Genomic DNA, 12,934 nt, shown 5'->3' with positions numbered 1-12,934 from the left:
TACAGAATTCTACAACTGTCTAATATGCCTACTGTAGGAGGGAGATCCTCGTGGGGAGAGTGAAAAATATATGATCTGAATAGTCATTCTTAAAAATGCTCTCAATGGGTCAATTCTAGCCTGGCATGGCAACAAAGGTGGTCAAAGGAGTAAACCAGAGAACCAGATTTATGGGCAGAGTTTCCTCTTTTGTCAACCCTCAGGCCCTCAGGACCCTCTCAGGGGCCCTGATTCAGCCCCTTTTTGACTATGCTAGCTCCTCTTGGTACTCCAACACCTCAGTGTCACTGAAGACTAAGCTTCAAACCTCCCAAAACAAACTGATCCGACTACTTCTCGGACTGGGGCCCATGACCCACCTCTCTCCCACTCACTTTGCCAGCCTAGGTGGAAGACAGGGTTAAACAACTAAAAATGGGTCTGGTCTTCAAAATTGTAAATGCAGATTTGCCCGAAATGCCCCCTATACCCGCATATCTGTATAAATACCTCGAAAAAGTTAGTGACACCCACAGCCACGAAACTAGAGGGAGCGTAAACAACAATCTGGTACCACCCACCCATAAAACAAACATGGGCAAATTCTCCTTCTATAGCACAGCCACCAAGGAATGGAATAGTCTAACCCCATCCCTCAAAAAATGCAGTTCGCTGGGCTCATTCAAAACAGCCCTAAAAACTCATCTTTCTGGAGGCCGAAAGAGGAGCTAGTACCAGTTTCCCTGACCCCCCCCCCCTCCTCTTTTTGGGCGGTGAAACCGCCCCTATAAGTGAGATTTGGAAAAATGTACATTTTCCTGCGCTGTGATCTGGGCCCAGGAAATTTGTACAATTATCCTGCGCTGTGATTGGCCAATCACAGTCTATTCAGGACTGTGATTGGCCAGTGTCACATGACACATGTGCATAGCCCTATATAAGAAACCATAACTTGAAAAAAACAGAAACTTGTTTTTTTCAAGTTATGGTTTCGTCCATCATAAAGAGTGTTTCAATAAATGTATTTATCTTTTGTACATGATTGGTTGACTCCATTCAGTATTGTGATTAGCTAGCAAGACACCGCCCACTTCACACAGGGTGTGATTTTTATTTGTACATATTTTGTTTTTCCATGCTTCCCCCCCCCTTTTTTTGTACATATATATATATATTTTTTCATGCTTTTTTATTTTTATTTTTAATAGTGGTATTTTTTCTGTATTATCTGTATTTTCATGTTGATTTTTTTAACTGTTGGTTGCTACTATATGTCTATGAAATTAATTCAAGGACCCCAACGGAAACAAGTCCGCAAGGACTTTTTTGGCCGGACCTTTTAGACAAAAGCATTATAAATGTAACTGTGTTGTTTTACATTCTTTTGCCTAATAAAAATTTCAATCAATCAATCAATCAAGTGAAATAATAGTGATTAGTGACATTTATTAAACTGTTCCTCATTTTGTTGAGGACCCTTCATGGACCTCCCTGGGGGGGGGGGGGGACGGTGTCCTTGTGGACCCCACTTTGAGAACCACTTTTACCACGGTTTAAAGAACTGCAGGAACTATTTAGGCCAAATCAGCTTGCCCACAACCAAGAAAACAAGACATACTGGGTCAAAAACCAGTATATGGCTGGACTTTGTCAGAAGTCAGAATCAGTTTTATTGTCACTTCCACACAATTCAATTCAATGGGCTTTATTGGCATGAGAAAACATACGTTTACATTGCCAAAGCAGAAAGCACAATACAACAATACAGCAATACAATCAAAACAAAAATATTTGAAAGTCAGAATCTTCAATAGATCAATTTCTATGTACCAAGATCACTGGGTGCAGGTATAGTGCAGGAATATACACAATGATTAGTCTTTAGGGTGGTTGTGTTCCGTTTGATATCCTTCTCCTATCACAGCAACTCACGAATCTTGCTGCTGTGTTTGCACATTGTTGTACTTCTCCCAGCAGATATGGGAGTTTTTTGTCATTGGTCATGTTTTCAAAATCTCCGTGTGTGGTTGTAATCTGTGGGAAGTATGTGTCTCTGATGTCTTGGTACAATGGACAGACGGTTAGGAAGTGTAGCTCGGTTTCCACTTCATTTTGTGTGCAGTGGGTGCATAGTCTGTCTTCTCTCGGGATACAGGTCTGCCTGTGACGACCTTTCTCGATCGCAAGACTGTGCTCACTGAGTCTGTACCTAGTTAAGATTTTTCTTTGTTTTGGGTCGGTCACGGTGCTCAGGTATTCTGCCACTGTGTATTCTCTGTTTAGGGCCAGATAGCATTCTAGTTTACTCTGCTTTTGTGTTGCTTCTTTCCAATGTGTCAGGTAGTTTTCCTTTTGCTGTTTTATAATTTGGTTTAGTCCAATGGGTTTTCTATCTCGTGGCTCTGTTTGTGTTTGAGTTCCAGGGCCAGCTGGCTGAGGGGGCATCTCTCTAGAGTTTCGCTGTGTGTGAGTGCCTTGTTATGGAGTGCATCTAGGTCGCTTTTTTTTAGGTGGTTGTAGAACTTAAGTGCTCTCTTTTTTATTTTGATTATGAGTGGGTATCGTCCTAATTCTGCCCTGCATGCATTATTTGGTGTTTTTCGCTGGGTACGGAGAATGGATTTGCAGAATTCTGTGTGTAGGGTCTCGGTTTGGTGTTTATCCCATTTTTCAAGGTCATGGTTTGCTAATGGTCCCCAGATCTCGCAACCATAGAGGGAAATTGGTTATATCACAGAGTCCAGTATTTTAAGCCAGGTTTTAATTGATAGCCTACACTACACACTAGGCATACAGGGGTGCAAAATACCGTTCTCCACAACTCATGCATGGTGCTTCACATTTAAAAACAAATTTTGTGTAGGCGATGTGTAGAATTGTTCGCAATTTCAATGTAATCAGTGAGTGTCTGGTATTCAAAATACTCAGAGGATCAGTGCCCATGTAACTACTTCTCCAGAGTGAGAGACGCCCATGGCCATAACACCATAGGGAACTCCTCTGACCTTGTTCCTTGTTTTAGTGTTGTTGTTGTTGACATGTAACAACAACACATGTATGTCTCAGGATGATGAATTGAGTACAATGGACCACAATGGAAACAACAGACATCGACTTCCCTGATTGGCCAACCCATCAGCTTTTGGCGGATTGGCCAAGCTTTGCTTGACCTTTGTCTTGCTTTACAGATATAAGGGGTGGCGCGCGCAACCGTGCTACTTTTTTAATGAGCACAACCAGAAAGTATTTTTGGAGCCACCCTGTTGCTGATGTATGTTTCGCTGGACGCTACATCTGTCAGGAGGACCAAAGAGAGCCCTTAATGCTGCTCTGGCAGTGGGGCACAGGGTGTACTCCTTCGGAGGGTACTGTGCGAAGGAGCCATACTTTTATGAAATGGGGCAGATTGAGGTGCAAGTCTTCAACACAGTGTCTCTACGCTGGATGAAGCTACCCCCAGTGACAACGGGAAGAGGAGAATGTCCCCTTGAGGTTCCCTACATGAGAGACGGCCACACAGCTGTGCTGATAGAAGATATCATCTACATCTGGGGAGGGGTTACCATCTGGTGGGGTGTTACGATCTGGGGGCAAGTTATGCACACATGGGAGTACCACAACGGGCTTTATGCATTTGATGTCCACACCCACAGATGGTTCAAGCCCAAAGTTTCTGGGACTGTTCCAGGAGCGAGGTGTGGCCACTCAGCCTGTGTCTTGGGGAAGGTTATGTATGTCTTTGGTGGATTAAACCTGCTGACCGGATGCAATAATGACATCTACAAGTTGGACACCTTTACAATGGTCTGGTCTTTAATTAACACCAGAGGCACTCCGGCACCTGTTTCAGGTTGTCACTCTGCCACCATCATCGGGACAAAGATGTTTGTATTTGGGGGCCAAGCAGGCCAGGTCGAGATCAACTACGACAACATCAACGTGTTTGACACAGAGACCAACTGCTGGCTGAGCGCACCTTCTGCACATCTTCTCCCAGAAGGACGAGGGGGTCATTCAGCCTTTGCCTACAATGGAGAGCTGTACATATTTGGTGGCGACAACTGTCTTCTCTACCGGACCTTCAATGATCTGTGGAAATTCAACCCAAAGACCTTCTCCTGGAAGAAGGTCGAGCCCAAGGGGAAAGGCCCATGTTCACGGATGTCTAGGATGTGCTGTTGCATGGTGGGAGATCATATCATCCTCTTTGGAGGATACAGATATACACCCATTCCAGTGGATGTCAACAAGGTGCCTGATCTGTATATTTTATACTTAAGTCCTAGTCTGAAGATGTTATGCAAGCTAGCAGTTATTCAGTATGGTCTGGAGCAGTCAGGACTCCCACAGGACATCAGATGGGAACTGTCAGCCATGACTTGTAGGTGTCCAACATTTCCACCTACCTCCCTTGGATGGTGATGGGAGTGATAACGTCAGAGAAGTTCCATGCAATGGAACAGAAGAAAGGGAAAGATGTGGGCAAATCACTTTGGGCAAAGGAAAGAATTAGTATATGGAAGAGTTCTTCAGGAAACAGATGTTTGTATTGGAGACAAACTGGGAGTGAGTAAAATTACCGCAAAGGTGGAAACCTTTATTTAACCATTCTTTTTTTTAACCCACTTCTTTATTGACACATCGTTCATACCCTTTTAACCTGAAGATCTGTAAGAATCGAAACATCGAAAAGTGAGTTGCAGGCCTTCTTTTCTTAGATTCACATTTTTCATACCACCATACAGACTACACAAAAATCTAAATCCAAACCCCGACTTAAACGTACACGCACTCTGTTCTTTTGTTTCTTTGGGGGGCTCGTCTTTTTTACGGTGTGCCCCTGCAAGAAGCTAGCTGTCTATGGGAAGGTTTCTGCGTGTGTGTCTGTCAGGAGATAATTTCACAAATCGCTGGTCCGATCAGCACCACATTTTGTATCCATGCTGCCAGTAGGCTACAGAAGTGGCCCCCACTATTTGTTTTCCACATGTTAAATGCTTTTTTAAATATTTAACCTTTATTTTACAGTGGAAGTCAATGGGACTCCGAAACCTTTCCAAAATTTGTAGTCATGTCCGATTATATACGACGAATGTCACAGGCTGAAGTCAGACATCCACATTGGAGCCACACCTTTCCCTTGTGGATCCTGAGCTCTAAGTTATCAAATTATTTTCTGCCCTGCCTGTAACGTGAGAAAAATAAAGCAAGCATATGAGATCAGAATTGTCAGTTACTTAGGGTTTTCAGTTAAGTCCAACCAAATATAATTCTCACACACTGACACCCCTTCCTGTCATCACAGTTTGTACATGTACTAGAAGTTCAGCCTGCTACGCGGGCCGTCTAGTGCCCACGCAGCGCCCACTTGGCAGACACACTCCCAATCAGTAGCACAGCCTAGTTTAGCTGTTGAGTCCACTGTTTCTTCAACATAAAGCCATGATGAATGGCAAAGCAAATCTACAGTATGTATGCATACATTAGGAACTATAAGAGAAATAAGCATAACAAATTTAAAATCAAACTGTAGTAAATGTAATAATTCTGTGTGAATCCAGCAACAGGGACTGCGTTCGGTTCCACTGCAGTCTAAACAGCATGGTGTTCACCTCCTGATGGTACAGGGACAAAGACAACAAAACAGTGACATGAGCTTTTCTTAAAAGTATCCTAATAAATGTCTTTAAGATATTTAAATGGCTGTAAATCAAATAAAGGGGTTTAATAAAAAATGTAACGCAAAGCAGCAACCAGTGGTGGAAGAAGTCAGATTTTGTACTTGAGTAAAAGTAGCTCTCTCACACACGCACACGCACACATCCAGCCAGAAGACAGCTCTACTATTGTCATCAGTAAAGAAGCCACGTTTTATTTAATTAAAGGTAGGGTAAGTGATTTGCTTTGGTTAAAATAAGTGTTAAATAGCTCTATATTCTGATAGTACTCATTGCTATAGAGTGTTTGTTCAGTATTAGGAGTCTCCTTGTCTCTCCACCTCTTTATTAAACAGAAAATGCATTTTCGTTTCAGTTTCAGTTTAATTTCCAATTTTATCCAACCAGGACAGAGAACTCAATCAGGATACAGATTAAACAAGTGAAATTGGAAGTGATGACACTAAGAAATGAGCTGACAAATTGGAACTGGAACACTATACAAATTAAGCTTAAAAATGGGTACTTTCTCCTGAGATTTTGACACCTACCGAAAAATGTATTTTCTGTTTATTAAAGAGCTGGAGAGACAGGGAGACATCTGTTACTGAAAAAAACACTCTATAGCAATGATTACTATCAGAATATAGTATTTTAACCTTTTAACAAAATACCTTTTGTTTTAACCAAAAAATATCACTTACCCTACCTTTAACTTTAATTGTATATGATATACGGTGACTCATGTTAATGCATTATTGATACCTCACTGTTCCTATGCAACTGTCACTTTTACATTGTTTTGCATACATTCTATTCTAGTTAGTTTTATTAGTTCTTCTGTTATAGTATTTTATTTTGAAGTGCTAAGAAACAGGAAGGGTGTTTTTTCATGCGCGGGTCTTAAGCGCGCGTCTTTATAAACTCTGTTTGAACAGCTGTAGATAACGTTCAGAGAGCATTCACGGACCTACATGTTAAATCGCCTAGTTAAGATACTCAAGGTACGTTTTCATTGTATACTACAGTACGTTGTGTTCAATTCATTGTATGTTGTCATCAACTTAATAGGCTCGTCTTCATACCGATCAAGGAGCCTCGGCACTGTGAGTAGATGTTTTGGTGAGTAGCAAAAGTGTATTTTTGCGCTACGGGGGCGCTAGCTAGTCCCACGTAGCCATGGTGGCTACGTGGGACTAGCTAGCGCCCCCGTAGCGCAGCCTCTAGTCTAGCCCCTACGGAACCTCTCCCTCCGCTAAGTAGCTCCGAGATGAGGTCCCTCGTTGGTTCCTGCCGTTTGCGGTCGACATTGTCGCACATTTTCCAGTTTTACATGTTTCTTACCCTTTTCTGCACATCGTATCCAAAAAGCAAAGCAATTGCGCCACTCTCTCAGATGTTTTAAGTTCTCGCGGAACATAACAGCTTCCAACGTGTTGAAGAAAGTATTTAATTTGCCTCGGTTTTCATCCGGTTACATGTTTTTAAGACATTGCGCAAGAGTTGCGCCCGTAGAGATAACATTACTGATTACCCTACTGGTCAAATGTTGAATTGCATCTTCTAATGCAAAATATTATGGAACCGGATGAAAACCGAGGCAAATGAAATACTTTCTTGTATTTAATTTGCTGTTATGTTCCGCTAGAACTTAAAACATCTGAGAGAGTGGCGCAATTGCTTTGCTTTTTGGATACGATGTGCAGAAAGGGGTAAGAAACATGTAAAACTGGAAAATGTGCGACAATGTCGACCGCAAACGGCAGGAACCAACGAGGGACCTCATCTCGGAGCTACTTAGCGGAGGGAGAGGTTCCGTAGGGGCTACCTCTAGTCTCGACTCTCGACTGTAGTACAAATAAAAAATACACTTTTGCTACTCACCAAAACAAAGACGGTTTTAAGATGTTCCCTTAATGGGGACAGTCTGAACCCCCCACCTCACGTCTAAAATAGACTTTTTGACCAAAATGTTAAATAATCCACCGGATGGAAAACATCTTTTAGTTACTCCACTGCGCCCTCTACAGATCCGGTCATGGTTAAAACGTAGTCTACATTTTACGTTTATTAAAAAGAGACACACAATACGAATAATAAGGTACATTTCATTAGTGTTTGTTTGTTGAGAAGATTGTGAAAAAGTTATTGTCATTCACTGTGATTAAGTCTATAACCTTGGATCAAGACTCCAAGGCTAAGTAAAAGGTTGATCATTTTGCCATTTAACATGAGATTGTCATGTGTTAAACAATTCATGTTGAGTAATTATTGTACACAGGCCTACTGTATGAATGTTTTTTTTTTGTCAGATAATAACGTGTTTAGCCTTTTTAAGGTGTGTTTTGGAATAAACTTTTCATAACCATCAGTTTGAGAGACCATCCTCGATCAGCTCGGGACGCTTACAGTTATGGTGATCTTTGTGTGTCACTGTGTGAGGACCAAAACAGGACCAAGTGTGATTTTGACACATGGGATGTAGACAAAATGTTAATGTTTGGTTGTAATTAGCTGTGGACAGTTCACAGTTTACAGTTTAGGCATTTAGCAGACGCTCTTCCATCCAGAGCGATTTACAGTAAGTAAGGACACAAGATAATGCATCATAATACACATAATACATCAAATGCATAAAAATAGTAATATAATACATAAGTAAACCAATTGTACAATAATCCATGTGTCCAGCAGGAAAATTGCATATGATTAAGTGCCATATAGTAATGTGTTTATATTTAGCAGTATAACTATAGTGAAGTCCCAGTAAGTGAGGCTTCATTACTGGGAAGCCCAGGGTCTGTAAGCCATAAATAACTTGGGCCCTCTGTAAGCCATAAATAACTTGGGCCCTCTCATCCAAGAAGAAGAGAGGGGGACAGTTAGGAGAATACTGACGTCACTATCAGGTGGGGGGTTTCCAAACTAGAGATAAAAGCTGACCTTAATGGCTGACTAAGCAGAAGACCAGAGCTAGCCTGCCCTGGGATAACGGGAAACCAGTGCCTGCAAACTGCAATGCTGTATGGGGGATCAGCACATCCTGTAGCTTAAGTCCAACCCCAGAGGAGGGTCTTGTATGTGTGGAGACTGGAGTTATAAAAGGTCTTGTTTCGCTAGTGGTGTCAGATTCATCATGACGAGAGTGGAATGGCTATAGTACGTGAGTTTAACACTGTAATGTTTGTATTTCTGATGTGATCATACTGGTGTGAATTCATATTCTTAATACGTGCTTGTTCTCTCTCATCAGGTTTAATTACCTAACAGGGTTCCTTCTAACCTAACTGGTGTCTAACAACTGACCATGTAACTTACTATGCTCCTTGTAGTGGTATTAGAGTAGTACTAGACTAGAGATGTGTGTGTGTGTGTGTGTGTGTGTGTGTGTGTGTGTGTGTGTGTGTGGTAGGTAAATAAACCATCTTAAAAGACACCAGGTTTGAGTAATACGCTTAAGACTCCCTCCACTCAAGTCGCCCGTTCAAAGGGAGATATCTCAAATATTAGGCTGGAGAAGACAGAAAATGCGATTTGAGCATATGATTGAACACCAATAATCTAATAACTAATACATAAGTAAACCAGGAACCTATCATTAGCCTGCATTGAAACTATACATACCACATTTTATACATACTACATTTAGTCTGAAGAGGTGAGTCTTCAGATTACGGCAGAAGATTGGTGGTGAGTCTGCAGTTCTAATTGCAATGGGGAGTTCATTCCATAGTTTGGAGACTTAACTCTCTATTGTATTCTGGTCTTTCTACAGATACAGGAGAAAATACTGACCCAGACCACTTGAATCTGCTGCTGAATGGACTTGAACAAGAACCAGGTTTCACAGTGAAAGGAAACTTCAGGGAACATTACTAGGAGTGTTCACAGAGCTTCATTCAGAGACTAAATGGCTTCCTCGTCGTCTCTTTCAGAAGAGGATTTTTCCTGCCCTGTGTGTCATGACATCTTTAAAGATCCTGTTGTCCTGGCATGTAGCCACAGCTTCTGCAAATCCTGTCTGCAGGAATGGTGGACACATAAGGGAACAAATGAATGTCCAGTTTGTAAGAAAATAAGCAAAAGAAAATCTCCACCCTGTAACCTGGCTCTGAAGAACTTGTGTGAGGCCTTCATACAGGAGAGAGATGAGAGACCTTCAAAACGTCAGAGAACTTTATCTGGGCCTGAGGATCTCTGCAGTCTGCACACTGAGAAACGCAAGCTCTTCTGTTTGGAATGTCAACAGCCAGCGTGTGTTGTGTGTCGAGATTCAAAAAAACACACCAACCACAGTTTCAGACCCATCGATGAAGCTGCACTGGACCACAAGGAGGAAGTCCAGAAATCACTGAAGCCTTTACAGGAGAAACTGAAGGTATTTAATAAAGATAAAACTTCATTAGAGCGAATAGCAAAATGCCTCAAAGTCCAGCTCCAGTCAACAGAGATTAAGATCAAGGAACAGTTTAAAAAGCTCCATCAGTTTCTACAAGAGGAAGAGGAGGCCGGGATCACTGCACTGAGAGAGGAAGAGCAGCAGAAGAGTCAGGTGATGAAGGAGAAGATTGATGCTCTGAACAGAGACCTGTCAACCCTTTCACACACAATCAGAGCCATAGAGGAGGATCTGAAAGCTGAAGACGTCTCATTCCTGCAGAACTACAAGACCACAGTGGAAAGAGCCCAGCTCACACTGCAGGACCCAGACGTCCCACAGTTGGTCAAAGGAACACTGATAGATGAGGCCAAACACCTGGGAAACCTGACCTTCAGAGTCTGGGACAAAATGAAGGACATTGTCTCTTACACTCCTGTCATTCTGGACCCCAACCATAGCTCCAAATGCATTCTGTCTGATAATCTGACCAGTGTAAGACGTAGAGAAGAACTGCAGCGTACTGACAACCAAGGCTCTGTTGCCTCTATCTGGGGTTCTGAGCAATTCAACTCAGGGACTCACAGCTGGGATGTTGAGGTTGGAGACAATACACACTGGCACATGGGATTGATGGAAATGTCTTACAAAACAATGTGGGTTATAAAGTTACAGCATGGTACATACAGTGTACAAAACAGGGGTTTCTTCTTCCATATTCTTGTATTGAAGCAGAAACCCCAGAGGATCAGAGTGCAGCTGGACTGGAATAAAGGAAAGCTGTCCTTCTCTGATCCTGATACTAACACACACATACACACCTTCACACACACTTTCACTGACGCACTCGTTCCATTCTTTGTCACTGAAACTCTCCCTCTGAAGATCTTACCAAGGAAGTTCAGTGTAACCCTGGAGTAACATCATGATCGATGATGATAATGATGTTGATTGGTGATTATGACAGTACTGTACTGATCTGATGCTGTATTTTTTCTTACTGATACTGTATTGATACTGTCTTTGTCCTTGATCTAATTGGCGGTTATCTGCATTAGTTGCTGTCCTAACGTCCATTTTCATGACAATACTGTGCTGATGCTGTATTTGTTTTGTTGTGATACTGTATATTTGACCCATTGACTCTTCCACTGTACAGTACATACATATAGTCCTTGTCCAAGGGCCAGGCAGGTGTTTTTTTGTTCTGTATTAACATGGTGTCTGTTACTCTATAGTCCCAGTATGTTGCTACCTGCTGACATTTAAATTTTTTAACCTTTTTTGCATTTTATTACTACTAGTATTGTTGCTACCCTTAACTGTATCTCCCTTTTCTGTATCAGCCTTGTATCTCTCACTGCTGTACAGCCGCTGGCGAGTGAAATAAATGTCTAAATATCTATTATGTTATTGACATTGAGTTTTTAATATTACTCAGTTTTATAGAATGGAGATGATTTGAGTTGTGGTCTAGGTAGGACAATCAACATAATTAAGTGTCTCATAAAGCAGCACTCAAAATGAGGAGTGACCCCACATATGCATATGGTAATATGCTGAACTTGACCACAACTGAAATGCTTTTGTAATGTGTTTAACCCTGAGGGGGTACCCGCAGGGCGCAGGGGGTTCACTCCCCAGCTAAATGACTGATAATTAGGAACCAAATGAACCCTCAGGAGTCTGTAACTCCAGCAGGGGTCTTATGGGGGTCCATCGCCTAATATACACCAAACAGGGGTCCTCAATATTGATATTTAATATTTAAAAGCTTGAGAATGTATTGACAAAGGTTTTCCCAGACATTACACTGCCAACAATACACCATGTTCCCACCCTCTGATAATTATTACAAAGGCTAAACTGGATGCATTTAATCACAATAGAGAATAGACGTAATAATGATATATTTAATTCAAAACGGTTATGTAAACGACAAACTTTATTTTCTGCACAAATTAAAACCCTATTACCCATTAAAAACTATTGTGAAACTAATTAAAATGCTGATAATGTATGATACAATTTTCAAAATGATCTGTTTAACACTATTTTGGACTGCTGATCTGCAATCTCACAACACGCAACAACGTTCAAGGTTACTCCCGTCAGTCCCGTGGGAGAAAATTTTCTGACGTGAGCTTATAGATCTGCAATTTTGGAAAGATTTATACAAATCGTGGACATAGAAATAGTTAACACAAATCTTCTCTTCGGGGGGTCCCAGGCCCACGGTCTTTTTGGAAGTCCGCGGACAAAATACATAGAATCAATCTGGGGGTCCTTGACATGAACCACTGCTCCAAATGACCAAAGATCATATCTGTGCTTATGTCTGTCTGTGTGTCACATCAACGATGTAGACCAGTGGTTCGTAAACGCTTCCATCTCAAGGACCCCCAAATGAATATTTTGTGCCAGGGACAATCAACATCTGTGTCTCCTAAACTTTAGGATAAGACAAAAAAGGTTGGTAACTAACTACTGTCCAAAAGCAACACTCAAAATGAGGAGTGACCCATTAGCAGAAAGACCACCCTTAATATATTTATAAACATATGCATTACTAATATGCTAAACTTGCCCACACCAGAACTGAGGGAGTCCTGATGTGAGTCAGTATATACACTTACTGTGTATGATAGTCTTTATTATAAATGTCAAGTTAAGCACTTTTATGTAAGTGTGGTAAATGGTCTTTTCCAACGAAGACAAGTATCAACTCCTGAGTGTTTAAATTGATGAACAAAGTCTCGGTTCAAGTGTGGGTTTATAACTATGTATTTATTGTCATAGAGGCAAAACCATTCACGGGTCAAATGAGAATAGCGCAAATTACATTACACCAAAACACATCTCTTATACAACACAGTATAGGTTTACCTCCATTTCTTTAACAATGGACTTAGACACGCCT

The 12,934-nt window shown here is 41.5% G+C and overlaps 2 protein-coding genes across 2 annotated transcripts; both read left to right on the top strand.

The window, feature by feature from the left end:
- Positions 1-3,252: 3,252 nt before the first annotated feature.
- Positions 3,253-9,515, top strand: LOC308088740 (kelch domain-containing protein 3-like; the record flags this gene model as incomplete). Its single annotated transcript, XM_080433295.1, has 2 exons — positions 3,253-4,360; positions 9,412-9,515. 2 exons carry the CDS (start codon positions 3,253-3,255, stop codon positions 9,513-9,515), a joined length of 1,212 nt encoding a protein of 403 aa, XP_080289421.1.
- On the top strand, positions 6,570-11,276 carry LOC308088729 (E3 ubiquitin-protein ligase TRIM35-like; the record flags this gene model as incomplete). Its single annotated transcript, XM_080433287.1, has 3 exons — positions 6,570-6,640; positions 9,412-10,614; positions 11,253-11,276. Exons 2-3 carry the CDS (start codon positions 9,547-9,549, stop codon positions 11,274-11,276), a joined length of 1,092 nt encoding a protein of 363 aa, XP_080289413.1. The 5' UTR covers positions 6,570-6,640; positions 9,412-9,546.
- Positions 11,277-12,934: the final 1,658 nt, after the last annotated feature.

The sequence above is a fragment of the Gymnoscopelus braueri genome (assembly GCF_963280865.1).
Source record: "Gymnoscopelus braueri genome assembly, chromosome: 1".
NCBI lineage: Eukaryota > Metazoa > Chordata > Actinopteri > Myctophiformes > Myctophidae > Gymnoscopelus > Gymnoscopelus braueri.
This window is presented reverse-complemented; position numbering and strand designations above follow the sequence as displayed.